At 38.8% G+C, this 27,720-nt stretch overlaps 1 protein-coding gene across 3 annotated transcripts in view; it reads left to right on the top strand.

Moving 5' to 3' along the window:
* The window catches only part of AP2B1 (adaptor related protein complex 2 subunit beta 1), a 123,003-nt gene that overhangs the window by 41,439 nt on the left and 53,844 nt on the right, over window positions 1-27,720 (top strand). For all 3 annotated transcript variants that reach the window (XM_081218433.1, XM_081218432.1, XM_081218434.1), the window contains 5 exons: window positions 1,445-1,560; window positions 3,602-3,767; window positions 5,311-5,409; window positions 14,337-14,596; window positions 20,440-20,632. In XM_081218433.1, coding sequence (XP_081074559.1) covers window positions 1,445-1,560; window positions 3,602-3,767; window positions 5,311-5,409; window positions 14,337-14,596; window positions 20,440-20,632 — 834 coding nt within the window. The remainder of the gene's footprint in view (window positions 1-1,444; window positions 1,561-3,601; window positions 3,768-5,310; window positions 5,410-14,336; window positions 14,597-20,439; window positions 20,633-27,720) is intronic.

The following is a 27,720-nucleotide window of genomic DNA, read 5'->3' as shown; positions in this document are numbered from 1 at the left end:
TTTTGTTTTCGTTATATTGCTTGGAATGGTTTAAATTATAGTACCTTTAGAAGATTTTATTACAGAAATTTTTAGGTATACACTAAGGTAAAATTCCACCGTCCATCTTGAACAAATATCAACACATTGCTGTTCCCATTTGATCTTCTCCCTCTCCCTCCCCCTTCAAGGGAGTGGGTTACTGTTAAATTTTAATGCAGGTCTCAGATACGATCTTATTAGAGTAGTCCAATGTGTATACCTAATAGATAAGGTCCTCTAAAAAAAAATTGTCATGATATCCTTACCGTACTCAACAAACAGTAACTCTTAATCTCATTAAATACCTAGTCCATGTTCAGTTTTCCCTAATTGTGTCTTAATGTCTTCTTACAGTTGCCTTGTTCAAATCAAAATCTAAACAAGAGCTAGCTATACATTGCATTTGGTTAATATGTCTCTTAAGTCTTTACTTACTGATTTGGGTGCCACTTATTGAAAGGACAGATCATTAGGCTTGTAGAATTTTCCAGAGTCTAGACTTGGCTGATAGTATTTTAGTGATGTTGTTTATCTCATTCCTTCATCCCCTTTAGAAAATTAAATCTAGAGGCTTGGTAATATTCATGTTCAGTGTTTTTGGCAAGAACACCTCTTAGATGCTGCTGTGAATTTCCTATTGCATCTTATCAGGAGGCATATAATGGAATGACCCATCATAATACATTGTAATATATGATAAATCAGTCCTTGGTTTTTAGGATCTCTCTTCTGGAACCCTTCTTTTAAAAACTATGACTTATTGTTTCAATACATTAGTTTTGTCACTTGTATTCTTCCATATTCCCTTCATTAATAAAAGACTAGTAGATTAAATTCTATTTTATAGATGAACCATAGGCCGTGGAAAGTTGCAGTTTATCTAAGGCCGTAGACTTTCAGTTATATAGCCCAGAAGATGGCAGATTTTTCTTAGAGTTTTTTGAGTCACAGATAACTTTGAAAATATAATGAAAACTGTAAACCTTGTCCCAGGAAAATATATATATGCTTGTGTGCACAAATGAAATTTGGCAGTTTCATTTCAAGAGGTTTAAAGATGCCTTCTGTCTGTGCTCATTCATGAACTGCAGATAAAGACCTCCAACTTTGGCTTATTCTTTCATTCTTATTCTTTCCTTCTACCTTGACTTATGCTTTCTTCTCAATTCTGTCATCCTGGCTATCCAAGATGATCTTTTTCACTTGAACTGTCTCTTGTAATGAGTAAAATTTGGAGTATATCTAGAACTTCTGTATATCTCCATCAGATAACCCAGCCTCTAGTATAGTGTGGTCAAATTAAGTGCCTCATCTTTTAGTCTAGTTTAGTTGATACACCTGAATGTTCCAAAAAAATATTTTTTATGTTGAGGTTGTGTTATTGGATAGATCATCTGACTTCTCATTATGTTCCTCTTTGCAGCAATCTGCAGAGCGCTGTGTAAGCACACTGCTTGATCTCATCCAAACCAAAGTAAATTATGTGGTCCAAGAGGCGATTGTTGTCATCAGGGATATCTTCCGCAAATACCCCAACAAGTACGTCCAGACACTTCTGCCCCTCTTCCTTAGATCCTTTAGGAAATGTTTAAGTAAGGCACTTTGAGGTTGGCTAGGTAAGAATTAGTCTTTGTAAAGTAAGTGGTCATAACTGAATACTTTATTAAAACTCAGAAACATATAAGTTGGTTAGCACAAGGATTAAAATCTGATTTTTCACCCTGCTTTATCACTTTTAGAAGAATTGAAGCTCTGTCTGAATATGCATTGTCAATTGGCATATATTAACGTTAGCCAGGTTCTTTGGTGATGAAGTTACTATTAAATAAGGATACCATATATTCCAGGTTGTCTGGGCATAATCCATTTTGCGCCTCTTACCGGGCATAATTAATAATTGTGCCCCTTTTCACTCTCAGACACGTCTCAGTTTGAATACTAACTTTTATGGTCACCTACTGTAAAAGCCAGGGAGGTGACAGGTCCGCTGTCCCCTTAGTGTGTTACCTGTAGAGACTTACCGAACATGCACCAATGAATTGTCAGAGTTTCAGGCCTTTTCTGAAGTGTTGCAGCTGCTTGCATTAAGATATGCAAAACCGGCATTTCCACCGCACAAAAAGTTTCACATTGAGGCCTCTTAGTTATGAAACAAAAATACTTTTTCAGATTCGCTTTTGAAGGCAAACAATTAAGGAATCTGAAAGGGTGAAATGAGAGCGGATCTTATAAGCATCCTAAATCTCATTTTACTTTATAATCATAGAGATGAACTGTGCTAAGGCTTCTGATCATCATTAAAGATCATGTGAAGTGAAGTGACTTGCAGTTAGTTAGCTTAGGGGTGGACTCAGAATTAGAAGAAATATTTTAATAAGGTAGTGGTTTATTAAGCATGATATATACTATATATATACACATATTTATTTATTTATTTATTTATTTATTTTTTAGTTCTAGAAATGGTATTTTTGGAAAAAGGATCATATACTTTTACCACTCTCCCAGGAAAGAGGAGGGTTGGGTTTCTAAACCTCTTGATTAAGTGGGGAGGTGTACATCTTAATATGCTTGGTAAAGAAATGTGTCCATTTCTGGTTTGTATTACTGAGGGATTATGATAGTTTAATTTTAAGAAAGCATTATCAAGAACCTGGTTTAATCAGTGCAAATAGGGCAAACAATTAAGTGTATTGTTCAGTTGTCCGTATCTCATTTATTATACAATTTCATTCTGATGTTTAAAACTACATTAGCCGGGCTTCCCCGGTGGTGCAGTGGTTGAGAGTCTGCCTGCCGATGCAGGGGACACGGGTTCGTGCCCCGGTCCAGGAGGATCCCACGTGCTGCGGAGTGGCTGGGCCCGTGAGCCATGGCCGCTGAGCCTGCGTGTCCGGAGCCTGTGCTCCGCAACGGGAGAGGCCCACGTACTGCAAAACAAATAAACAAACAGACAAACAGAAAAAACAAACTACATTAGCCAAGGAGATGGATTTAACATGGTAAAGGATGAGAGCTATAGACCTGTAAAAATAAATACTTGAATTGCTTATTTCTTTAGAAAAACAGGTCATTAGTGTGGGTGCCTTGGAAGGAAGGAACATAAAGATCTCTATAGAAAGCAGAGATAGGTGGATAAGAGACAAAATTACTGTTTCTGGATGCTATTGTTGTCTGACTCCATTTTCCTAATAGTAAGTAAAGTGGAATTTCTGTTCCTCTACGATGAAGGTAAAATGAAGTAATAGGAAAATTCTCTGATCTAGTTATGAGAAAGACTGTGAGAAATGTAAGGTAGTGGTATAATCTTAAACCATTGGTTAGTTTTTCCTTGTGAAAAGAATATCTGATAAGCTTTTATAAAGATTTATGGTCTAGTTATTAAAACATAATTGAAGGAAAATTGAAGACATTTATAATTTTCTGGCTTTAAAGCCTGTACATTCTCTTGACTAAAAGTCTTTGTAGTTTGGTGGTGGTTTAGGGTACCTCGTCCATGGTTTTTTGCTTTTTAGGCTTCATTGTTAAATACACTTCTCAGTTTTGCCTTCTGTAACCATAGTCCATTTTGTTATATCAGATATGAAAGTATCATTGCCACTTTGTGTGAGAACTTAGACTCACTGGATGAGCCAGACGCTCGAGCAGCCATGATTTGGATTGTGGGAGAATATGCTGAAAGAATTGACAATGCAGATGAGTTGCTAGAGAGCTTCCTGGAAGGTTTTCATGATGAAAGCACCCAGGTAAGTTCCCATCTATATCTTATGTATTAGATGTTTTGGGGACGATTTCCGGAAAGGTAAAGGTTAGGCAGTTTCATGTGTGTGAAGCTATATACACATATAGTATGTTCATTTTTCTCCCAAAAAGGGGTGACCTTTTTCAGTTGTGCTAACTTCTGTTGGAACAAGCCTGCCTAATTTAGACAAAGGTTCTCAAACTTTAATGAGCCTTAGAAGCACCTAAGCACTGGTGTTTAACCTGTATTAAAGGGCAGGTTGCTGGGCCCCGCCCCTAGAGTTTCTGAGTCAGTAGGTCTGAGATGGGCCTAAGCATGTTCATTTCTTACAAGGTTGAGGGTGGTGATGCTATTGCTGCTGCTAGTCCAGAACCACACTTTGACAACTACTGACTTAGAGCAGTAGTTATTACTTTTTAATTTTCTGTCACCTAAAGATGATTACCCATTGCTGTTAGTAATGGTTGTGGCTCAGTCGCAGCTGGTGTTTTTGTCTGGGGTGAAGGCCGGCATGTGCAGTTTGAAAAGATTCTTTGTGGATGGTTAGACTCCTTCCCATCTTCCGTCTGTCTTCTACCAAAACTGAGAGACCTTCGAGTCAAAGGCCCAGAGAAGCAGATAAATTATTAAACCTTTTTCCCTGGCATTTGTACTCACTGCAAATTGAAGTTCATGTGTGTAATCTGTCATAGTAATTTTAATAGGCCCTACAAGGAACATATACCAGCCAGTAGTCTCGTGGTTCGGCAGGGGACTTTTTTTGTTTTTAATTATTATTTTAAAATTTTTATTCTTTTTTTTTTTGTAATAGATTTGTTTCATTTACTTATTTATTTATTTTTGGCTGCATTGGGTCTTCCGTTGCTGTGCACGGGCTTTCTCTAGTTGCCGCGAGCGGGGACCACTCTTCATTGCAGCGCGAGGGCTTCTCATTGTGGTGGCTTCTCTTGTTGCGGAGCACAAGCTCTAGGCGCGCAGGCTTCAGTAGTTGTGGCTCATGGGCTTAGTTGCTCTGCGGCATGTGGGATCTTCCTGGACCAGGGCTCAAACCCGTGTCCCCTGCATTGGTAGGCGGATTCTTAACCACTGTGCCACCAGGGAAGCCCTAGCGTGCCACTCTTAATTGGTTGTGATCTGGCATAATTCTACTCTCTTGGCTCTTGCCTCAGTATGATAAATGATTCCCTAATTCCCTGGAAGTTGTAGCTTTTGGTAGAAGTAAATAATAAAGAATTTGGTCAGGAACCAGTTTTATTGCCATCAGTATGTTAGCATGTACTTTAAGAAATACAGGTGATTATCTGGGCCAGAAACAAACCAGCAGTTTTTGATGCCAAAAAATGCAACTTGGAGATAGGAGGCTAGTGAGTTTTCAGTTGATGAAAACCTTTGACTGCTATTGTTGATATTGGCTGAGTTTTAACCTTTGTTTCTTAATCAAAGTCAGAAAGACCTCATAGTAAGTCATATTTGGGAAAATATCACTTTGGAATTCATGGAATAATGCAAATGCCTTTCACTTTACCTATTAAATTACATTTCCTTAGGTACAGCTCACTCTGCTTACTGCCATAGTGAAGCTGTTTCTCAAGAAACCATCAGAAACGCAGGAGCTGGTACAGCAGGTCTTGAGTTTGGCAACACAGGTAAGAAATCTGAAAAAAGCATGGAGTTGATTTGTCTTGTTTTAAATTCTAGGAAATTGTGAAACTTCTTCCAAGAAGGTTCATTTGCAGAGATTGTAAACGGAAGCAGTGCAGTCTTTAGGTTCTGTTAAAAAAATAGAAACAGTGCCTCTTTTACATATTCTACTGAATTAAAACTGGTTGTATGGCTTCTAAATGAATTGACTGACTCCGGTTTTAATGAGAATTCATGAAAATTGAACTTAGACTCCTTAGTGTTAATGAAGGACATGACTGTGAACATGACATTGAGTCTCACAGTATGTCCTGGGGGACTTAATTTCAGCTTTCAAATGAAAGTACCCTGTAGAGATGGTAAATGTTTTGACAAGTATCTTGTATGCTGTTCTACCTTCTAGATAAGTTGCCTTTCTCTTTAAGTAATTTTAAAGTGCTAATGCTGCTTCCTTAATTATTTAGTATTTTTGGTCCTTTTAGGGAGGGTACTGATTTCAGAAATGTGGCAACCAGCTGGATACACAGAAATCAAAGTAATTACTTATTCTGATGTAACTAGTGTAATGATCAGTCCATCATGATCCAATAATGTTCTTAATTGAATTTGAGAACAGGCTGGCTTTAGCAGGCTGTCAAGAGTTACGATGTGTGTTTACACATGGAATCTGATTCAGATATTCAATTTACCATTTTCCTCTTTCATCTCTTTATAGTTGTATATTAACAGAATTTGAACTCTAATTTTTATAGTTCTTTAACCTAATTCTGAGCTGTCATCTTTCCTTTTTTTTTTTTTTGCTCTGGGGAGCTTTATTTCACATCAGTAATGAGCACAGTTGGAGGACTAAATCTGGTAAATCCTGTCATTAATCAGTACGGTTGAGGTGTGCACTTAGTACACTTCTTGAAACCCAGTTCCAAACTGAGACCACAAATGTGAACCTTGAGTAGTTGCCCGTACATCACCTGTTAAGTGGTCAAAGCGCACCATTTGGCACATGGTAAATGCAAAGTTCTTCTTTGGTCTGACAGTATGTAACTTTAGAAATGCCAGGAATCCATTTTAAGGGAAAGAAGTCCGACGGGCAGATAAGGCATTTGAATACTTAATGGAATACTATAAAGCAGACAACATTATTAGATAAGTTGTTTATAGAATATGCTATACAACTCTGAAAAAAATACAGTCAAGAAAACTGCTGGAGTCAAAGGCTACTTTCTGACACTTGATTCAAGTACAGACGTTTTACAATCAATGAACTCAAATGTGAAGAAGACCTGAAACTAAAAATTAAGGTAATTGTCTTGTCTGATTACTGATGCACGTAAACATTACTGAGAATTATCGCTTGATTATCTTTTAAGGAGCAGTTGACCAACAGTAGTTGAGTTAAAGGATGTCAGAAAATCCACTTCACAGAAAAGAGAGGTGTCCCACTCCACCCCTTGTACCTCTCAGTTTTCTCCATTTCTCCAACAACTTATGAACGAACTTTTTTTTTTTTTTTTTTTTTTTTTTTTTTTTTTTTTTTTGCGGTAGGCGGGCCTCTCACTGCTGTGGCCTCTCCCCCTGCAGAGCACAGGCTCCGGACGCGCAGGCTCAGCAGCCATGGCTCACGGGCCTAGCCGCTCTGCGGCATGTGGGATCTTCCCAGACCGGGGCACGAACCCGTGTCCCCTGCATCGGCAGGCGGACTCTCAGCCACTGCGCCACCAGGGAAGCCCATGAACGAACTTTTTAATGTGCTATTTCCCCAAGTCTCTAAACCTTCACTTGACCCCATTATGGTTAGTGTGAAGAAGCATCCATATGAGTATGTGGAGTCAAGGGCAGGCCATGGCTCACGATATCTCCATGAAAAGTGGACTGGGAGGTTGTCCATCACTGATGAGGCATGTCTTAGCACTAAGAGCAGAAATTGGTCATCTTCTGAATCAAAGTAGTTTAGGTTAGACGTTAATTTTCACGTTAATGTTTAATAGGTCATCTACAGGGGGCCATTTTGAATAGAAATTGCCCCTCCTTAATTGTGTAGTGCTTATTACAGACTCTGTAGGGTGATTGCCATTAAATTAGCCATGTATTTGACTTCATCTTAGGGCCTTGAAGTTCACTTCTGTCTTTTTTTTTTTTTTTTTTTTCCCGTACGCGGGCCTCTCACTGCTGTGGCCTCTCCCACTGCGGAGCACAGGCTCCGGACACACAGGCTCAGTGGTCATGGCTCACGGGCCCAGCCGCTCCGCGGCATGTGGGATCCTCCCGGACCGGGGCACAAACCCGCGTCCCCTGCATCGGCAGGCGGACCCTCAACCACTGCGCCACCAGGGAAGCCCCATTTCTGTCTTTTGCTACAGGCCCTGGAGCCTCTCTCCTTTGTATGAAAGAAAGAGCTCTGTATAAATTAACCAGATTCAAAGAAGTCTTGTGTTTATTCTAGATGGTAATATAGTAAAATTGACTTTAACGAGGCCTATGTACTAACACTTCAGAAAACTCCCTAAACACAGATAAATACATATTTATACAGTCTCTTAGCTTTCTCAGAAATCTCATTTTCTTCAAGAATCATGGGATTTCTGTTTATTAAAGTATCTCAAGTTTTAACTCTCCCCTGACGGCTACGTTTCAAAGCATCAGCAATATTTGGCCCTCCATGAAAGTTACCACAAGAAGTAAAAAACAAGAAGGAAGGAGAAAATGTAGAGATGGGAGTGCTGGGTGGTGACCTAGAATCACTCAGCAGGTAAGAGACTGTCTCGGCTTACATTGTGTGACAGATTCATGCCTCAGCCAAATTGAAGATTCTGTGTTTATGTATGTGTGGAATAGTCAAAATCGTCTTAACTGCTGAGAGGCCACTTGACATTTATCCACACTGGAAAATAGATACACCTTTCCTATTATTAATTTTACATCTTTTAAAATTTATTTGTTAGAGCTCTTTGAAGTGTTTTTTCTAAAACTTCCTTTTGCCTGAAGCAAAGCAATTTCCATAACCACCAAGGCAATGGTCATTTAATATTATGTATATTGAGCATTCTAGATTTCCTAGTTTAGACCCTTGATTACCCATTTGTATCTCTGTTAAGATGGAGTTAGAACAGTTTTCTAAAAAGAATTTTGGCTTTGCTCCTTCTCTACTCACTTTTTAAATTTAATTATTTATTTATTTACTTTTGGCTGCATCGGGTCTTAGTTGCTGCACATGGGCTTTTTCTAGTTGCAGCGAGTAGGGGCTACTCTTCGTTGTGGTGCGCAGGCTTCTCATTGCGGTGGCTTCTCTTGTTGCAGAGCACGGGCTCCAGTAGTTGTGGCACGTGGGCTTCAGTAGTTGTGGCAGACGGGCTTAGTTGCTCCGTGGCATGTGGGATTTTCCCAGACCAGGGCTCGAACCTGTGTCCCTTGCATTGGCAGGCAGATTCTTAACCACTGTGCCACCAGGGAAGTCCTGTCTACTCACTTCTGAATAGATAAGGCTAGCTTCATAATCAAGTGAGTGTCTTTGGTAGATTCTATTGTATTCACAAGTTCTGAACCCTGCCTTCATCTCCATTGTCTCTTAAGGCCTCTGTATCTGTATTTAACAGGCAGCATAGGAGAGCTGTGTCTTAGGTTCTTGTCAGAGTTCAAACTCACTCTTATTAAAGTATTTGCCTAAGATAAAGTGTTCAGGGAGGATTCCCTATGTTCTTATAGATGTTGAAATTTACCACTGAATCAAGCCAGATTAGTAGAGAGCTGGGGATCTAGACTGCATTGTATTTGACCCTTATTAGAATTGTTTTTACTGAATTACACTAATATCATCATCCTGTAGTAAGGGTTGTCATGAGAAACTATCCTCTTTAGATCTGTTATCAAAGTATTTATTCCATTATATATTTTTTTCTTTATGAAACCCCATTAAAAAAATTCCTAACCAGTTTTGGATTCTCTTATGCATTAGTGTATAATTAACTGCCCCTCTGAATGGCTTATCTGATTAGACTTGTTTTTCCTATCAGATGTTTGAAACCTTAGAATAAAATTTAAGGATATCCTGTAGAAAATGTGTGGATCATCGTGGCTTGCATTTTTCTGCCTTTGCTTCTAATTTATGTTCTCTAGCCTTAGATGTATTTTTATAAGCTTTGCTAAATCCTTTTCTAGAACAGGGCAGGGTATAAATAAACCATCAGACGTTCCTAATTCTAGATTTTCTGTACAAGGACTAGTAGAGAATCTTAGTAACAACAGTCATCTGTATAGTGCTTACTATGTGTCAGGCTTTCAGTAAGGGTTAATACTGTTACTCTTCCCATTTTATAGGTGAGGAAACTGAGACATAGAGAGGCTGACCCAGTTAGTATGGGATGGAACTAGGACTCAAACCCAGGTAGCCTGGCTCCAGAGTCTTTGCCCTTTTCTACTCTGTTAATGCTGCTTCTCAAGTCTGAAAGTTAAGAATGACTTTTGATGGGGCGAAGCTACCATCTGTGGGATTATGACTGAACGCCTCTAAGTCAGAATCCCGCCCAGGCGGAACGATACGGCAGCGCGCCGCGGGAGCCTCGGTTGGCCTCGGATAGCCGGTCCCCCGCCGTCCCCGCCGGCGGGCTGACGCCCGCGTCCCCCGGGGCGCGGCGCGGCGCGCCCCGCCGCGCGTCGGGACCGGGGTCCGGTGCGGAGAGCCCTTCGTCCTGGGACACGGGGTGCGGCCGGAAAGGCGGCCGCCCCCTCGCCCGTCACGTACCGCACGTTCGTGGGGAACCTGGTGCTAAACCATTCGTAGACGACCTGCTTCTGGGTCGGGGTTTCGTACGTAGCAGAGCAGCTCCCTCGCTGCGATCTATTGAAAGTCAGCCCTCGACACAAGGGTTTGAAAGAAAAAAAGAGAAAAGGAAAAATTAAAAAAATTAAAAAAAAAAAAAAGAATGACTTTTGAGAATACACATTCCCTGTCTTCCCTGCCTGAAGCATTGTTGTGCATAAGCCAGTATAATTAAGTGAACTTAGAGGTTTTAAGATTATTGTGGATGATTATTTCATATTTGGCTATAAATAATTAGTAAACAGTTTCTCTAGACTTGCCTTTTCTGTCCAGTTAATGAAATATGAGGCATTAGCATAGTAGAATAAGCACATTTATATAAGTCTTTTCCTCTGGAATTTTTTTCTCAAGTTCGTGAAATAAGAACCTAATTTAATATTTATGTTAGCAACCATACATTTTTAAGTTGAGGGCAGCATGATCTGCTGAGTTACGTTAATTTGAATTGGCTGGTGGGGTTCTGTTTCTGCTACATCCACTGGTTCAGGACGTGACTGGGCAAATTTCTCTGTCGAACTACTGTTCTGTCTTTATAGTAGACTTAATCCTACTGTTTATCTATGCTGAGAATTCAGTGAAGTATATGTGAAATCTTTGTGCTTCTAATTTTAAATAAAATGGTGGTATAATTAGAAATATTATGGGACTTCCCTGGTGGTGCAGTGGTTGAGAGTCCGCCTGCCAATGCAGGGCACACAGGTTCAAGCCCTGGTCCAGGAGGATCCCACATGCCGTGGAGCAGCCAAGCCCGTGCGCCACAACTGCTGAGCCTGTGCTCTGGAGCCCACGGGCTACAACTACTGAGCCCACGTGCCACAGCTACTGAAGCCCATGCGCCTAGAGCCCAAGCTCTGCAACGGGGGAAGCCACTGCAGTGAGAAGCCTGCGCACCGCAACGGAGAGTAGCCCCTGCTCGCGGCAACCAGAGAAAGCCCACGTGCAGCAGTGAAGACCCAACAACGAAGACCCAATGCACCAAAAAATAAATAAATTTATAAAAACAACAACAATAAAGAAAAAAGAATAAAAGGGGAGCAGAGAACAGATAAGACAAATAAAAAAGAAATGATGGCAGTTCCAAACCTAACCATATCAATAAGTACATTAAAACGTGTCTAAACACCCCAGTTAAATGACAGAGATCAACAGGTTAGAAAAAAAAAAAATATATATATATATATATATATATATTATTAGGGGAAAAGAAAACCAACCCTTGAATCCATGGCTTTATTTCAAAGATTTGTCTTTTCGCTTTGATAGTTTTAGAGGAATTAGTAAAGAATACGCACAGAAGTGTCCAAACTTTAGTAATTGCTCTTTTTAGTACGTGGAAAAGAAGTGTTCACTTTAGTTTTTCCATCTGTGAACTAGAGACTGTCATCATCAAAATCACCTGTGCTGCTTGTTAAAAATAAAAGTTCCTGGGCCCCACTTCTGACATAATGAATCAGAAACTCTGGAATCTGCACTTTCAATGGCTTTCCTGGTGTGTTAACATGTTGATGCACATTATAGTTTAAGAATTACTGTTTCAGAGCTTGCCTGGTAAAAATTGTTTTGGAAGCTCTCAAATTTTTGGAAATACACTATTTTGTCGAGATCCTTACGGGGGCCTATGAGACTAGCAGTACAGTAGATCCAAAACCAAATTTTCTGAGTCACCAAACACATAATGGCACCTTAAAATCATAAAAGGTTTCTATTTTCTTGTCATTAGCCTTGACTGGGCCTGATTTATCGTGGTCTCCATGTGAATTAGTGAGGCAGTGAAGGTCAGCTGATAGTAGTCCTAACAGATCACCCCTCAGGATAACTGAGTTTGGACAGTGGAGATCCTTGCCCACTCTTCACTTCTAGTCCTGGAAAATTTGCACTCCTTTTCTCATTTCTTATAGGACTAAATTTTTAAGTCAGTGTCTGTTAAGATTTACAGTACGTATACCCTTTGATCCAGTGATTCTACCTCCAGAAGTTTGTCCTGTTGCAGTGTTTTGAATTTGTGGGGGGGACTCAAGCTTTTTTCACAGAAGTATATATTTTGTGAATCCCCACAGGAATTTTTTTTTTTTTGGCCATTTAGTTAAATATGTACCAGCTATATGAGAGAAATAGTTTGAAGTAAAAAAAAATTATTTTGCTAAGTATATTATTAAGCTGTATTATGTAGTTAAAAATAAACTACTATTATGTAGTTTATTTTAATATGTTTAACAACTTTACTACTATATAAAGGCAAATTAAGTTTTCCCAGTTAAGTGATGTGTAGTGTTCATTTCCATTGCATAGTCTACAAATTTTAAATGACATGCTTTGGGGACTGAATATACAGATTAAAATTTAACTTTTAATTTAAATATCAATAAAAGCTGGGCAGGGGATTGCTTTCCTGATGTGATACTTGGAGAAACTTGTATTCTGCTCTTTTAAAAAATCAACTTGTTTATGTTTCATAATATTCACGCTTTGTTTCCAAGTGAAAATCTAAGTGAGGAGGTTTCAGGCTGCTATTTATAAACACTTCCTCAGGAGCAAATGCGCCCCCCTCCCAACAAGCAACAAAACAAACTCATTTAAATTGGATAGTATCACTGTTTCCTTTTGTTAACCCTGGCATTTCAAATACTACAAACATTTTGATATAAATGATACATGTATATGTGCATTTCTGTTAGAATAACGCAACCTATGAATGTGATGAAGATTATCTTGAGGTAAAATTTACCATTTTTATACTGTATTAACTTGTATCTCAGTGTTCTTTATGCTTTTTTGTTTTTAACCAGCACTCCATTTTGAGTGCAAATTAAATAATACATGATTAAGAAAATCTATATAAAACCAGCAGGGTCACTTCCGGTATTGAGCTGAATGAATACGTGCCTTAAATGGCTAAATTATAAACCAGTTCGTCTGCTTATGTAGAAACTCATGGGAAAAACCCTGGCCTAGTTTAAAGAAAATATTTTTGTATGTGTTTTAAATACAGTAATTGAAATGGGACTGATTGTCGCCTTTAATAATAAATGATACCACTGGAACAATTCATGCATAAATGAATGCCACTATATAGACATTCTGAGAGGTGGATACCAGGATATTTATTGCCACTTTGTAATGATTGCAAAAATAAATAGTAGGAAGGAGGGAGAAAGAGGCAACAGTCTAAATGTTCATCAATAGGACACTAGTAAATAATGATGCAGTGCTGCATATACAGTGGAAAATGGCAGCTGTGTGTGCCAATATGGAAAGCAGCTTGAGGAGCAGTATATATACTATGAAACTGGTTTTGTATAAAGTAAATATATGTATGTGTGGGAGCTCTCTGGTAAGATATATAGTGCACTGTGAATATGGCTGTTTGGGGGATGGGGAGTTAAGGTGGGGTAGAGTTGGATGATAGGGAGAGACTTATTTTTGTATTATACATTTCTAAATTGTGATGTGTCATTGATAATAAATTTTTCTTAGCCATGACCATGTATAAAATTATTTTCAAACAGCGACAAAACAAAAACGAGACCACTAAATTCAAGTGTCACCCCTTTTAGAAGCACTTACGTGCTCTCTTTAACAGAATTTTAAAATTATTTAGGTAATAGTACCTCTCTTACTATATTGTAATAATTAATATTCTTTGAGCTCATTGAAGTCAGGCACTGTGTTGTCTCTTTATTTCCAGGGCCTAGCCAGTGTCTCCATAGGAGATACTTAATAAATATTTGAATGAAGAAAGAAGGTATGGGTGAAATGTATGTAAGATGTGTTTCATGAATAATCCTGCTAATATTAAAGCAGTTAAAAACATTATTTTTATGTCCTGAGGCCATCGTAAGCAATTGATTTTTACTGGCTTAAACTTCATTTTCCTTTTCCCAACTTCATTTTGAATTTGAGTCTTAGAACTAACCCACTTCAATTTATATTTAAATTCTTTGAAACATTAGGGATTACAGAATTATGACTCTATTAACAATATATTGAGTCTAAATATCTTCTTAACGGCCAACTCTGCGTAAATCACTTCAGCATTGCCTTGGTAATAAATCCAGCAGTTTGGCTTTCTGTATGGAGAAAGGTTACATTTAAACCTTTTTGCCTTTGCCTTTTCATTAGGATTCTGATAATCCTGACCTTCGAGACCGGGGCTATATTTATTGGCGCCTTCTCTCAACTGATCCTGTCACAGCCAAAGAAGTAGTCTTGTCCGAGAAGCCACTGATCTCTGAAGAGACAGATCTTATTGAGCCAACTCTGTTGGATGAGCTCATCTGCCACATTGGTTCTTTGGCCTCAGTGTACCATAAGCCGCCCAATGCTTTTGTGGAAGGAAGTCATGGAATCCATCGCAAACACTTGCCAGTACATCATGGGAGGTAAGCAGGTAAACTAGGTTTGAGGGAGAAGTGATTCTCTGTTTAGACGAAGTTGGTCTTCCTCAAGCTTTTATAGCCTAGAAAAATTTGCTATGCATTTGGCAAACCTACTCTACTGCCCTGGAGGCTTCATCTGAATACTAGTGACCACACACAAACAGTGGGTTAAAAGGCCCCTCTGTGTTCTAATCTCAGGGTAGGTAAGGTTGTGCCTTTAGAAAATTGTGGTGAAGATTTTCTAAATGGATAAAGTTTGAAAGTTGCTTAAGTCTCCAGAAAGATGAGGCTAGAAATTTTCCCAGTTCCAGACCACTGCGATGAAGTGTCATGAATTTTTTTGTTGTTATTTTTTCAGTGCATATAAAAGTTACGTCTATACTATACTGTAGTCTATTAAATGTGCAATACTATTATGTCTAAAGAAAAAGTCTACATACCTTAATTTAAAAATACTGTATTGCTAAAAAAATGCTTATCATCATCTGACCATGCAGGGTTGCCACAAACTTTGAATTTGTAAAGACTGCAATATCTGCAAAGGGCAATAAAGTGAGGTCTGCCCATGTATACATTTAGCTATTTTTTATCCTTTACTGTAACTTTGGTTCAAGCTTATGGATGAAGTTAGCAGATACTACTTCTCTTATGCTGTAAAGCTAGCTGTTAACGAAATAATGTTTGCAGGATTGTTTTATAAGAGCAGCCTAGATTCTGTGTAGACATAGTTGTTCAGTTGCCTGTACCTCTTTTACCAAAATAAATTGCTCCATATCAGTAAGGAAATGCTATTATGAACAGACTGTCCGGTAACATGGAACTCTTGCTTTATAGATAACCTTAAAATTTTAATTTGGGAGGGGCAGTACTCTAATAAACTCTTACAATGGGTATTTTGGAATCTTTTCAGAATCTTCCTTCATTAATTATAATAAACCTCAAATCTAAGTAGGATTTGATCTCTGAGTGGTCAGAGTATCTGCACTTCCACCGTTTATGAGTGTCTTGTATTGTCTAATATATATTGCTGTTTAAGTGGTTCATGAATAGCCAGAGTGTAGGATTTATTGCTTTACAAATTAGTGTAGTCAACGTTTACAATACTGTAGCTCTGTTTTAACAGACTATGGGCACAGATAAAAAGAAAAGGGCAGTACCCAAGAAAATGATTATTAATCTTTCATTAGCCCTTGAGTTGAATCTTTGGTTTTAGGGCAGTGCTGTGATTTTCACCCAAAGGAAACTTGTGGTTTCATGAGGATCAGGCCTCGTTACAGGGTGTTTGACCTCGTAGGCAAGCATATTTAACATTCGCTAGATATGACCATTTAACTTCTAAGTACATCTCCCAGTCTGTGCTTCAAGTTTTGATAAATAGATATGGACTTTCTGTTGTTTGCCATTTAAATTACCTTTCTCCTGATAACTTTGACCCTCAGATGGGATGGGGAAAGTGAAACAAATCAACAAACAAAAACAACCCTGCCTAGAACACAAAGAGAGAACCAGTATGTAAAAAGAAGCACAGTCTCTCACATAAGGTCTTTATCAGATTAATAGCCTTCAATTTGTTACCTTCACAGTTCCTTATGTGGTTCCTTTTTGGATGACCTTTTTTATCCATTTGTGCTTGTTTTGTGTTTTTTGTTTTGTTTTTTTTGTTTTTTGCGGTACGCGGGCCTCTCACTGCTGTGGCCTCTCCCGTTGTGGAGCACAGACTCCGGACGCGCAGGCTCAGCGGCCATGGCTCACGGGTCCAGCCGCTCCGCGGCACGTGGGATCTTCCCAGACCAGGGCACGAACCCGCGTCCCCTGCATCAGCAGGCGGACTCTCAACCACTGCACCACCAGGGAAGCCCTGTTTTGTGTTTTTAAAAAAGAAACACAAGTGCAGAAAAATCCCCTTTGAAATAAATATGGGTATGTTGCTGCAAATGGCATGTCTGTAAGAGTACTGACATCACCTGGCTTTCTTCTGCGTCCTAAGGGTAATAAGTGATATGCCTCTGACATGAAATACATTTGCACCATAAAACCTTGGAGGCTTAAAAATGCTTACTGCATGAGGTCTTTTAAAATCACTTGGGAAAGGGAAAAGTGCTTTTTAGCTGAGTATTGCTTACTATACTTGTCAGCTGCTCTGTGGGCATGAGATGGTAAATAGTTGTCTAACTTGGAAATATCTCACCTTTTAAAAATACTGCTTTGATGACAGTTTTATGCAGTTATTTCCCATGCCTTCACAATGGGGAAAGATTTTCATGTTAGTTTTCTTGTGTCTTCCGTTCAGAAAAAATACATAATAATGATTTATCATGTTCTTAATTTGTAGAAACTATAAGATCATTTACTTCTTTTCATCTAACTCACTTTTGTCTTCTCATAATACTCTTAACCTGTCTATTGGAGTGGAGGAAAATATGTACCTGTTCTGCCTTCTATTTAAAGGTGCTGATAAATCCATGTGTTTTGTCACATTTCCCAAACGCTACATGTTGAGAGATGATAGAATTTCATGGGCAGAGGATACCCTTTATGGAGATTTCATATATTTCTTGCTAGGTGTATATGAAATTGTTTCCCCTTTTGACTTCCTTATTAATTTTTGGCTTTATTTGTACCCACCCTCTCCCCAGTCTAGATAGGTCTCCTTTTGGCTTCCTTGACGCTTTTTCCTCCTAAGTCCTCTTTTTTTTAGATTGTTTTTCTCTCTTTAATCTTTGCAGTTTTGTGTTCCTTCTCATCTCTGGTTATATCACAAGGCTCATTCTGAACCTTCTCTATGTATTCCCTTAGGCGGTTTATCTTCTAAGCACAGTTACCACTGATATATTCTGTTAATTTTGTTTTGTTAATTTTATTGGTGAGGAAGCTTTGTCTCAGAGAGGTTGTCACTTGCCCAAGGTGATGTATGCAAGTGGTAATTAGTGGAGTCAGCCCTAGGTCCTAGTCATCTTATTCTAGACGCCCTGCTCTTACCACAGCACCCCCGTGTTACTCTGCTCATTTCACCTGAGGCGTCTGTGTGAATTTCTTCCCAAGTTTACTTCTGTAACTCTGACTGCCAGTGCCTTTTCCTTAGCTGTCTGTTGGACTTCCCTACTTGTAACAGAATTGAAAGCAACATACTATTTTCTCCACCATCCCTCCAGATTCCTCTTATAAGGAGCAACACTAGTCTTTCGCTTCTTCGTTTTTGTTTTTTCTGAGTTTGATTCTTCATTCTTCTTTGTTCAAGTGTTGTCAGAACCTACCTAGGGTTTTCTTTTTTTAAGAAAGCATTTGTTTATTAATGGAATTTTTATAGTGGTTTTTTAGTTTTTAAAAAATTACATAAATCTTAGGAAACATACAAGATAGAATGGTATAACAAACACGTGTACTCATCACTCAGTTTCAACAGTCATCAGTATTTTGCCAATCTTGTTTCATTTATTACCCCCACAAATTCTTTTTTTGAGGGAGCTGGAGTATTTTAAATTAAATTCCAGACCTCATATCACTTCACTAATGAGTACTTTACTTGGTATCGCTCAAAGGTAAGGACTTAAAATAAAATCACAATATATTATCAAGCCAAAATTAGGGGTAATTCCTTAACATTCAAAAAAACTGAAATACTTTCAGATTTTTTCAATTGTCATTCTCTATTCTACTTCAAAGTTTATCTAAGATTGGTTTTACTTTTTGCTTAAATGTTTGGAATAATTCACAGTGAAGCCATGTGAGCCTGAAATTTTCATTGGTTTTTTTCACTTTTTAAATTAATATGTCATCTATAATAATCTTAGTGTTAGTGCACTAATCTTTAGTGTGTAGCTCAATAGATTTTTACGTGTGCATACACTCATATAACCGCCACTCTGATCAGATATAGGATATTTCCAGCACCCCAGAAGACTCCTCATGCCATTTTGCTGTTATATCCACCCTCCAGAGATAACCACTGTTTTGATTTCTCTCACTATAGATTAATTTTACCTCTTCTTGAACATCATGTAAATGGAACCATACAGCATTTGCTCTTCTGTTTCTAGCTTTTTTGCACAGTATACTATCTGAGACTACTCTAATGCCATGTTATCAGTTGTGTATTCCTATTTATTAGTGCATAGTATCCCATTGCCTGCATATGCCACAATTTATTTGTATCTGCTGTTGGTGTATCTTTGGGTTTTTTCCAGTTTGGGGCTCTTATGGAGAAAGCTGCTATGAATATTCCTATATATTTCTGTTGGTAGACCTATATACTCATTTCTTTTGTGTATACACTTAGTGGAATTGCTGGGTTATAGAACAGATGTATATTTAGCTATAGGAGATATTGCCAGTTTTCCCAAGTGATTGTACCAGTGCACACTCCTTCCAGAAATGTATAAGAGTTCTAGGTGATCCACATCCTTAGCAGCACTTGGTATTGTCAATCATTTTAATTTTAGCCATTCTGGTTGGTTTGTAGTGGTGTCTTATAGTTTTAATTTGCATTTTCCTGATGAGTAAAGATGCAAGTACCTTTTCATGTTTATAGACTGCTAGTATATCCTCTTTTGTGTCATGCCTGATCTTTTCCTTATTTTTTAATGAGTTATCATCTTTGTAGGAATTCTTTATGTAATGATCGAATGATTTGTAGGAATTATATATAATTTGGATACAGGTCTTTTGTCAGATGGCTATTTTGCAAACTTCTCCCAGTCTGTGGAGAATACCTTTTCTCACTCTCTCTTAATGCTGTCATTTGAAGAAGAAATGTTCTCAATTTTAATGAAGTCCATTTCATCACTTTTTTTCTTTTATGGTTAGAGCTTTTTGTAGAAACTTCTGTCTTCTCCAAGGTCTTAGAAATCCTCTTGATTTTCCCCTTCACATTTACGTCTTATTTATCTCTAATTTTTGTTGATGTTGTGAGGTGCAGGAGTCAAGGCTCATCTTTGTCCCACGCAGCTATTCAGTTGACCCAGCACCATCTATTAAGATCATTTCCGCCCGCCCTAGTCCATTTAACATCTCTTGGAACTACCGCTTCATTTTTATGTTTATATCGTTGTGGCAGTAACGGTTTAGGTCACTCTTAGCTCATCTTCATGTCCATTCTCCCAACTTCAGTCCGTTATACACACAGCTGCTTGGGTAATGTTCCTCTAAATGTTAATTTTAGTTCTTTGTTCAACAAATAAAAGTGATTGTGCATTGCCTACCATATAAAAGTTAACTCTCCAGACCTGTTTTCAGAGTTGTATTTCCCTCATCTTTACTTCCCCCAAATCTTACCAATTACAGTATCTGCTCCTGCCAGTATAATTTTTTCACCACCCCTGAAGTCAAATTGTTCATTTCTGTGCCTTTGCACAAGCTGTCCTTTCTTTTTCTGAAGGTCTCTCCCTGGTAGTTCCTCATAACTATGCTGTTTCTGAAAATCTAGCCATAAAACCATTCTCAGAATCTTTTGGGATCAGCCCCACCTGGTTCTGTTTTGCTTCTCATCTATATCCTGTCAGTGTGCAGACACACAATACTCATTTCTGCTTTTACGCAGTGAGTGTGCTTTTCACTTGTTTTGTGAATGCTGGTTTTTTGTTTGTTTGTTTGATTATAAGTTATTTGAGGACAGGAAATATATTTCCTTTTTTTTTAAAAAAAAGATAGATTTCCCCAGAGTTCTCATTACAGTGCTCCCTTATAGAGTAGGTGCTCAATTAAAATTGATTGACTGATGAAGTTATATAGAATAAGAGTTTTTTCCCCCTCCCGTTTTTGTATATCTGACCTTCGCCCATTGCCTTCTTACTATGTCCCAGGTGAAACTGACTTTTCTCTTTTCCCCTCTTTCTGTGTGTGACTTGCAGCACTGATGCGGGTGACAGCCCTGTTGGCACCACCACTGCCACCAACCTGGAACAGCCTCAGGTTATCCCCTCTCAAGGTGACCTTCTGGGGGATCTTTTAAACCTTGACCTTGGTCCCCCAGTCAATGTGCCACAGGTATCCTCCATGCAGATGGGAGCAGTGGATCTCTTGGGAGGAGGACTAGATAGTCTGGTAAGCATCTTTCTTCTTTCTTTTGGTTATTTTAAATGCTTTTTATTTTTAAATTTCTGGGGTTATTTTTAATTCTTGATATGCTGAAGAACTTTAAATTATTCGCTTTTTAGAACTAGACCTTGACGAGCAGAGCAATGTCCTTTGATAAAGGACAGGATTATTTTTTCTAGAGATTTAATTGATACTGTTCATCATTGGTATGGGATATGTCTACAAGTGTACAGGATTATTTTGTTGTCCTGCCTCTGAATGGAACTTTTGATGTTTAACCAACCTAGTCACCTTTCCAGAGCTTATTATTTCTCCTGCTGCTTAACTCTGGATAGCCCCTGTAATTCCCCTTCTGACCTGAACATCATTCAGATGACCTCATAGTGATCATCCTATTTTGAGGCTTTCAAACTTTTGCCTTTTTTGTATTTTATTGGCTTATGCCTTGTCTAATTTCAAAAGGTTCATTTGAGCCATTTGTGTGTTTTTTTTTTTAAATGTATCTTACTTATAGTTGAGAAGTACTTCTTGATTGGTTCTTTTTTCCCCTTTTCCATCCACACCCCCCCACTCCACCCTTTCATACTTCCAATTTAATTAGCTTCCAGGATTCTAATACTAAAAGGCTCCAATGTCCAGAGTATCTGTGAATATGTGCCACCAGTGGAAGCCAATTAGTTACTGTTGCTGTAAAAGATAAATGAGAAACATTAAGGATGACGTTCCATCTGTGTAGAGAAGGCCAGAAAGATAACAGGTCTCATCACACGGCTCCCTGCAAATTAGATACTTAACTGTGGTGGAATTAGAGGGGCTTTTTTAGCTGAACACTTGAAAATAAGTTGTTCATCAACCTGATGACTCTAAATATGCCCAACAAACTGATTTATTTCCCAGCATCAGAAATTGGAAAGCAATGCCATAGATACAAAAATATATGTTCTCAGAGATTACATAAACAAAATGACCTTACTTTCTGCTTCATACACTGGCATTTTCTCTTCCACTTTATGAGCAGTATTATGTCTGGGATTTATGCCAGCTGGTACAGGTACATTTACTTTTGGCTGACGGAGAGCCTAAGGAGATAGGGTTACCGTCATATCTTTGTGGGTGATGCGTTTTACTAATGGAAGTCACTGCTTCCAGAGTCTGTACACTGACCAAGCTCTGGACTCTAGCTAATGGTGACACAAATGAGCACTGCTTTTGTCTTCCTTGGGAATAAAAGCATTTGCTTTTCATTTTCATATCTCTAATGAATAGAGTTGACTGAATAGCTTCCTCGTGTGATATCCTGCGTTGCTGTATAACCTCCTTTATAGACTCAGGAGACTGACAAATGAATATTGAAATATTCATGGAGACTCTCAGAAATCCCTTATAAACACTGAAGTAGCTCATCCTATTCTGTTGACACATGAGCTACAAGTTAAATGTTACATCCTCCTCACGGTTATGCCTTAACAACCCTGCTTATTTCCCTAGTGGTTTACGACGTAGTGGACTTGCTGAACCTAAGAAGACAAAGAAATTAAGTTTGAAGAATGGAGGGGAGAAAGAGGCTCTGTATTTTGATGTTGACTGGCCCAGGGTTCTGCCCTCTTGTTTCTTAACCCACTTTAGCATGGAAGGGAAAGAAACATGTTATTTCCATTTGGCTTTGTATCAGCTCTTGCTGGCCCTTAAAACTCGTGAGTTTTCTCCTTATATTTTACACAGCTAATCCAGTCATGTGTCAGAATTCTGGCAAGTTTACATCAGATAGAAAAACAAGTAGAACTTTCTGAGATTGTAGTGGCCCAAGTCACACATGGGCCTTTTTTCATTTTCTTTTTTTGCAAAGGATATTCTCTTTGGGGTGGAGAATAAATTGTTTTTATAATTGGATTTCTAAATATTATACAGCCTTTGCTAGGTAGGCCCAGTAATGTTTCTGTGTAACTCTAAATTTTAGCTTATTCTGACTTCGGGATTTAAAATGGTATAATTGGTGTTATAGCCCCAGAAAGTGTTTACATGCAGGTTTCTTCAGCTTATTCTGTGATATAAATATGTCCCAGAAATCAAGATGAGGAGTAAAAGCCCTTCTTTCTGCTTTAGATCTGTATGCAGTTAAATATATATCACTCAAAGAACCAAGATTCCTTTTAAGAGAACATCACAAGGAAGAGGCCTAAGTCTGGCTGTGTGAAAGACGAGTTTCTGTGGCAGCGGTAGTCTGTGCCAGTTTTAAAACGCTTTTATTGTTCTTACGTCAATTATCTAATTTAAAGAGGAAAATAGTTCTCCAAGTTTCTACTTAGTCTATACAGACAGTGCTGTTTCTTGAATGAATTGTTGCCTTACAGCAGTGCTTCTCAAGCTAATGTGTACATAAATCAACTGGAGATCTTGTACAGGACAGATTCTTGTTGCTCTGGGGTGAGACCTAGGAATCTGCATTTCTAACGAACACCCAGATCTGTGGACCACATTTTGCATAGTAAAGACATAGGGTATCTGTGATCACTGTGAACCACTCCACTTTAGTGCTTGAATAGCTGTTGGTAAACCCAGATGCCGGGCTTCCCTGGTGGCGCAGTGGTTGAGAGTCTGCCTGCTAATGCAGGGGACACGGGTTCGAGCCCTGGTCTGGGAGGATCCCACATGCCGCGGAGCAACTAGGCCCGTGAGCCACAAGTACTGAGCCTGCGTGTCTGGAGCCTGTGCTCCGCAAAAAGAGAGGCCGCGACAGTGAGAGGCCCGCGCACCGCGATGAAGAGTAGCCCCCGCTTGCCACAACTAGAGAAAGCCCTCGCGACAGAAACGAAGACCCAACACAGCAAAAATAAATAAATTAATAAAAAAAAAACAAAAAAAAAAACAAACCCAGATGCCTTTTTCTCTCGACTTCAGTAGTAAACACACCCCTGGAGAGAGGGCTCCTACTCTGCCTCAGATTGAGAGAGGGCAAGAAACTCTTGAAATTATGTTGTTAAAGGTCTGTCTTTCACTCTCTAGGAAGAAGAATGTTGCTGGGTGTGGTAGAATTTGACCCAGGTCCCCATTTAAAATATGGCCTGGATTAGAGTTATGTGATGGTCTGGCAAGCAGCACTCAGGTGACGTGGGTGTTCATCTCAGAATGGCTCTCAGCAGCGTTTTTGCTGCTTTCATCAGTGGTTTCTAACAGAACCTTACCCATAGAGGTCAGTGGTGTGCTGCTAATGAAGCGTGGCAGCTAGTAACCTTTTATTTCAAGCTGTGTGGTTCTCAACTCTAGCTGCATAATTGGTATTTAAAAATATACATTGTCAGCGTTTGGACCCAACCCTAGAGCAATTAAACAATTTCTGGGAGACAGGACCTTAGACATTGGTATTTTTTTTAAAAAAAATCGAAGTTATTTTTATTTTGCAGCCAAGATTGAGAATATTGAGCCAAATGAAGCTCCAGATGAAGTTAGGTAGAGATGTTAAAAAATTGATCTTTAAGCCAAGGCAGTGATTTCCACAGAAGAATTATATTTTGGTGAGCCCCTGGCACCTCCTACAAAACAGACCTCTCTGACTTTACCTTTAGTTCTGCCTCCTACCCCTCCACACCCTCACCCCCTGACCCCAGGACATTTTCCTGTTGTGATTTGCTGTTAGGTGATCCAGCCTACCAGAAATTGGCCAAGAGTTGAATTTGACCGATTTAGATTTAGTTGCTCATTCCCAGGTTTCTTCTCACCCTTGCTCATGTTGCATAATTGGAGACTGAAAATTGTCTTGTATTTTGGATTATCTACCCATTTTCTGTTCCTCTGTTTTAAAACTTGATACTCACTAGAGGATAATATTACTCCTTCATTTTCACATCCTGGTGATCCTCCCATTAGATCTTGTTTGCCCTCTTTCATCATTGCACTTGTGAAATTTTGAGATTTAGTGAATTGTGACTTTTCTAGAACTGTCATTCAGGAAATACTTACCAATTTATTTATTCATTATTATTATTTGTCACAAGCTACCTGAAGGCTCCCTCCTTCTTCCATCAATAATCGTGACAGCTGTGATTCTTAAACCAAAGAGAGTGAAGTAGGTATATTGCTATGATGTAAAAAACACACACACATACGTGCACACCATTCCCAGGTGACTCTTAGATGGTGTTTTGCGTTGTTGTTTGGTTTTTTGTTTGTTTGTTTTTGGAGACAGGTACCTTTGAAAATCATTGATGTAGGCAGAGCTTCAGATTTTTAAAAATGATGCTTCTTCATCACAAAACTCAAATCAAAATGGATTTCCTAAATACTCTTCACTATCCTCCTTAGTTTTTGCTTGCCCTTTAGCGTATTCTCTTTTGCCTAAATGTAGATAGTTTCCTCCTTCTGTTAGTGTAAACTTAACTGTCGCCTTGATGTGGAATGAATTCAGGTAATGAGACTTTGATCTATGTATAGAGCAAGATAGTATACTATTTAAATGTTATTGGGGGTTTTGTTTCTTTGTTTTAAAAGCAGTATAGGTGTCTTTTTATGCCCCTGCTACCAAATCTAAGAAACTGCTCATCTTGGGTAGTGTGACATTTCTGACGGTGGTGCAGATCCTTCTGGTTTGGTGTGAGAGGTGACCCGGCACCCAAGTATGTAAATCTTGCATACATGTTATAAAGATACTCCATCTGCTAATGAGTCTGACATTGCTGAGGATCGCTAGAGTAATAATTGAATCTCAATTATTTGTTGCCATTACTTTCAGACTGTCAGCAGACTGTCAGGCCTTGGCTAAATTACGGCCTTCTGTTTATCCAAGGTGCTGTGCATTATTCTATTTAGAAAAATGGTGCTATTGTGCATCAAGAATAGAAAGGAAGCATTATCCAGAGTGCCCTTTCTCTGTGCTGACGAAGGGTTTCCTGCCAGAGATATGTGCTTCAGTGTGCCCAGCTAGGATGGAGTAGAAGGGAGGAGAAACTGCCTTTTCCTGACTCCGGTGTATGGTTTTCAGAACCTCCTACCCTGTTTCTTACAGGTTTTTACCTTTCAGATATTTCAACTCATGAACTACTGTAGTAATGATTTTGAGGTTTTTTTATTAGCCCATGGGAAATCCATTGTACATACTAGTTTTGCATCTTCATATCTCTTCCTCTGGAAAAGATTTGCTGTGATTTAAGAGCTTAAGTTTTAGAGTTGGTAGTCTTGTGAAGACAGTTTTGTAAATTGTAGCCTAATTTTGCCTGATAAATTCTTCAGTGGCTTTTGTAACAACCACTGTCTTTTTATCAATGCATCGATTTAGTGAAGGCTGGCCTCAGGCAGTGTTGGGAATAATTACCAAATACTGAGTGCCTATTTCTGTGCCAGTCTCTGTGCTAGAACTTTTATAATTCCTAATCCTCAAAATAAGTCTGCAAGGTAATTGGTATTGGGTCCCATTTCACAAAAAACTGAAGGTTGCATAGCAAGTAAGACTCAGAGTCAGGATTTTGAACCCAGACTTCTTCACAACTTTAAAGTCTATACGCACTTTTCCACTGTCCTGTGATTCCTCCAGTTTTTTTGTTATTGTCATTTTCCAGAATAGAATTCAGTCTCACTTAACTTTGGTCCTTCTCAGACTAGGGTACACAGTCTCCTGGAGTACACAGCAGAGTACAGGGTGCATTTGAAGCTGCAGGATAAACCTGGTTCATCATCTTGCAGTGTCAGTCTTACTTGATGGTAAGGAACGTAAACACACTGTATTAAGGCTTAGAATGTAAAATTGCATGAATGTTTAAGATAAAACACAAGGCTTGTTTGCCCTAGGCCTCTCCATGCTATACCTCCCAGATGCCCTGTGTGTGAGTTTGGGCTAGCTTATCATTAGGAGGCACTTGAAAGTTTGAGAAAGACTTTAGAAGTTTATTCATTAATGAGGAGAGGGATTGGATAAGTTGATACATCTCTCTCGCAGTAAAAGGAATAAGATTGCTTTCAAGTAGAGCCACAAAATCCTGTGTTCCCATCTATTTGGTGGTGAATTGTGATACAAAGCAAGTACTTTCAAGGCAAATAAATGAGGCACAGGACATTCTTGTGCTGAAAACTGGCAATCAAAACCACTCAGACAATACATTTCCTTTCTAGAAAGAGCTTTGGCCTTGGGGTGGGAACGGAGGGGGTGGGGTCATTTTTTCCCCTAATTGGTTGTATTCATATGTGTTGGCAGTGTTGATGCAGATACGGTGCTCTGAGTCAGTTGGGGAAACAATTTTGTCAGCCTTCTGTCCACTTTGTGATAATTTTCACCAATAAAATGATGCATTTCCAAATTGTCTCCCCAAGAAATAATACTGCCATAGTGGTGCTTATATGGAAATTCATTCACTCAGTAAATATTTGAGTGCTTATTCCTTGTCAGGCTCTATTCTACGTACTGGGAATATAGTTGTGGCGAGTCCTTACAAACATACATTCTAGTGAGGGGAGACGAATGACAAACAAGTACATAGGTAGTAATTGCTGCAAAGTAATTGCCGGATGCAATGAGACAGGATGCAGAGCTTCTCCTGTGGATTTTTACTGCATTGAACATTGAGTTATATCTGACCTAAGAGACCAACAGTGGCCATTCTAAGGACTTTCTGTCACATTCTATTCCCTGTCCCATCTCAGGAAGTAATCTATTATATCTCCCTATTTTTCCGTTGATGTAAGACTTTTTTTCCTTCAAGTTAAGGAGTCTTCTGATGGTTTTGTATGATCTCAACTCATTTATGCTATTCCACATCAAGTCTGTTCTCACCATGAGTTTGTCTAATAGCTTTTGCATGGTTACAGACTCTTTTCACCAATTTGATCAGTTATAGTTTATGGTGCTTTTCTAAATAGCTTTTTGAAGATTAAATTAAAATTTGTAGCCCAACAGCTGGAAAACCATACTTTTACCTAGAAGATAGTGTGTGCCTTCTAAAATCTAAAAACTAATAGGAAAAACACAGGCTGATGTTTTTGACACCAGTAGGATTTTGGTATAAGTTTTGTTTGTGATTGGAATCATTGTGTACTATTTTTACATCATTGTGTTTTGACTCCTAACCAGCAGAGCTATCGGTAAGCTATATGACCTGAAGCATTCCTTA

This window comes from Mesoplodon bidens, assembly GCF_964165515.1.
Source record: "Mesoplodon bidens genome assembly, chromosome: 19".
NCBI lineage: Eukaryota > Metazoa > Chordata > Mammalia > Artiodactyla > Ziphiidae > Mesoplodon > Mesoplodon bidens.
The sequence above is the reverse complement of the archived record's forward strand: the minus strand, read 5'-3'. Positions and strand labels throughout refer to the sequence as shown.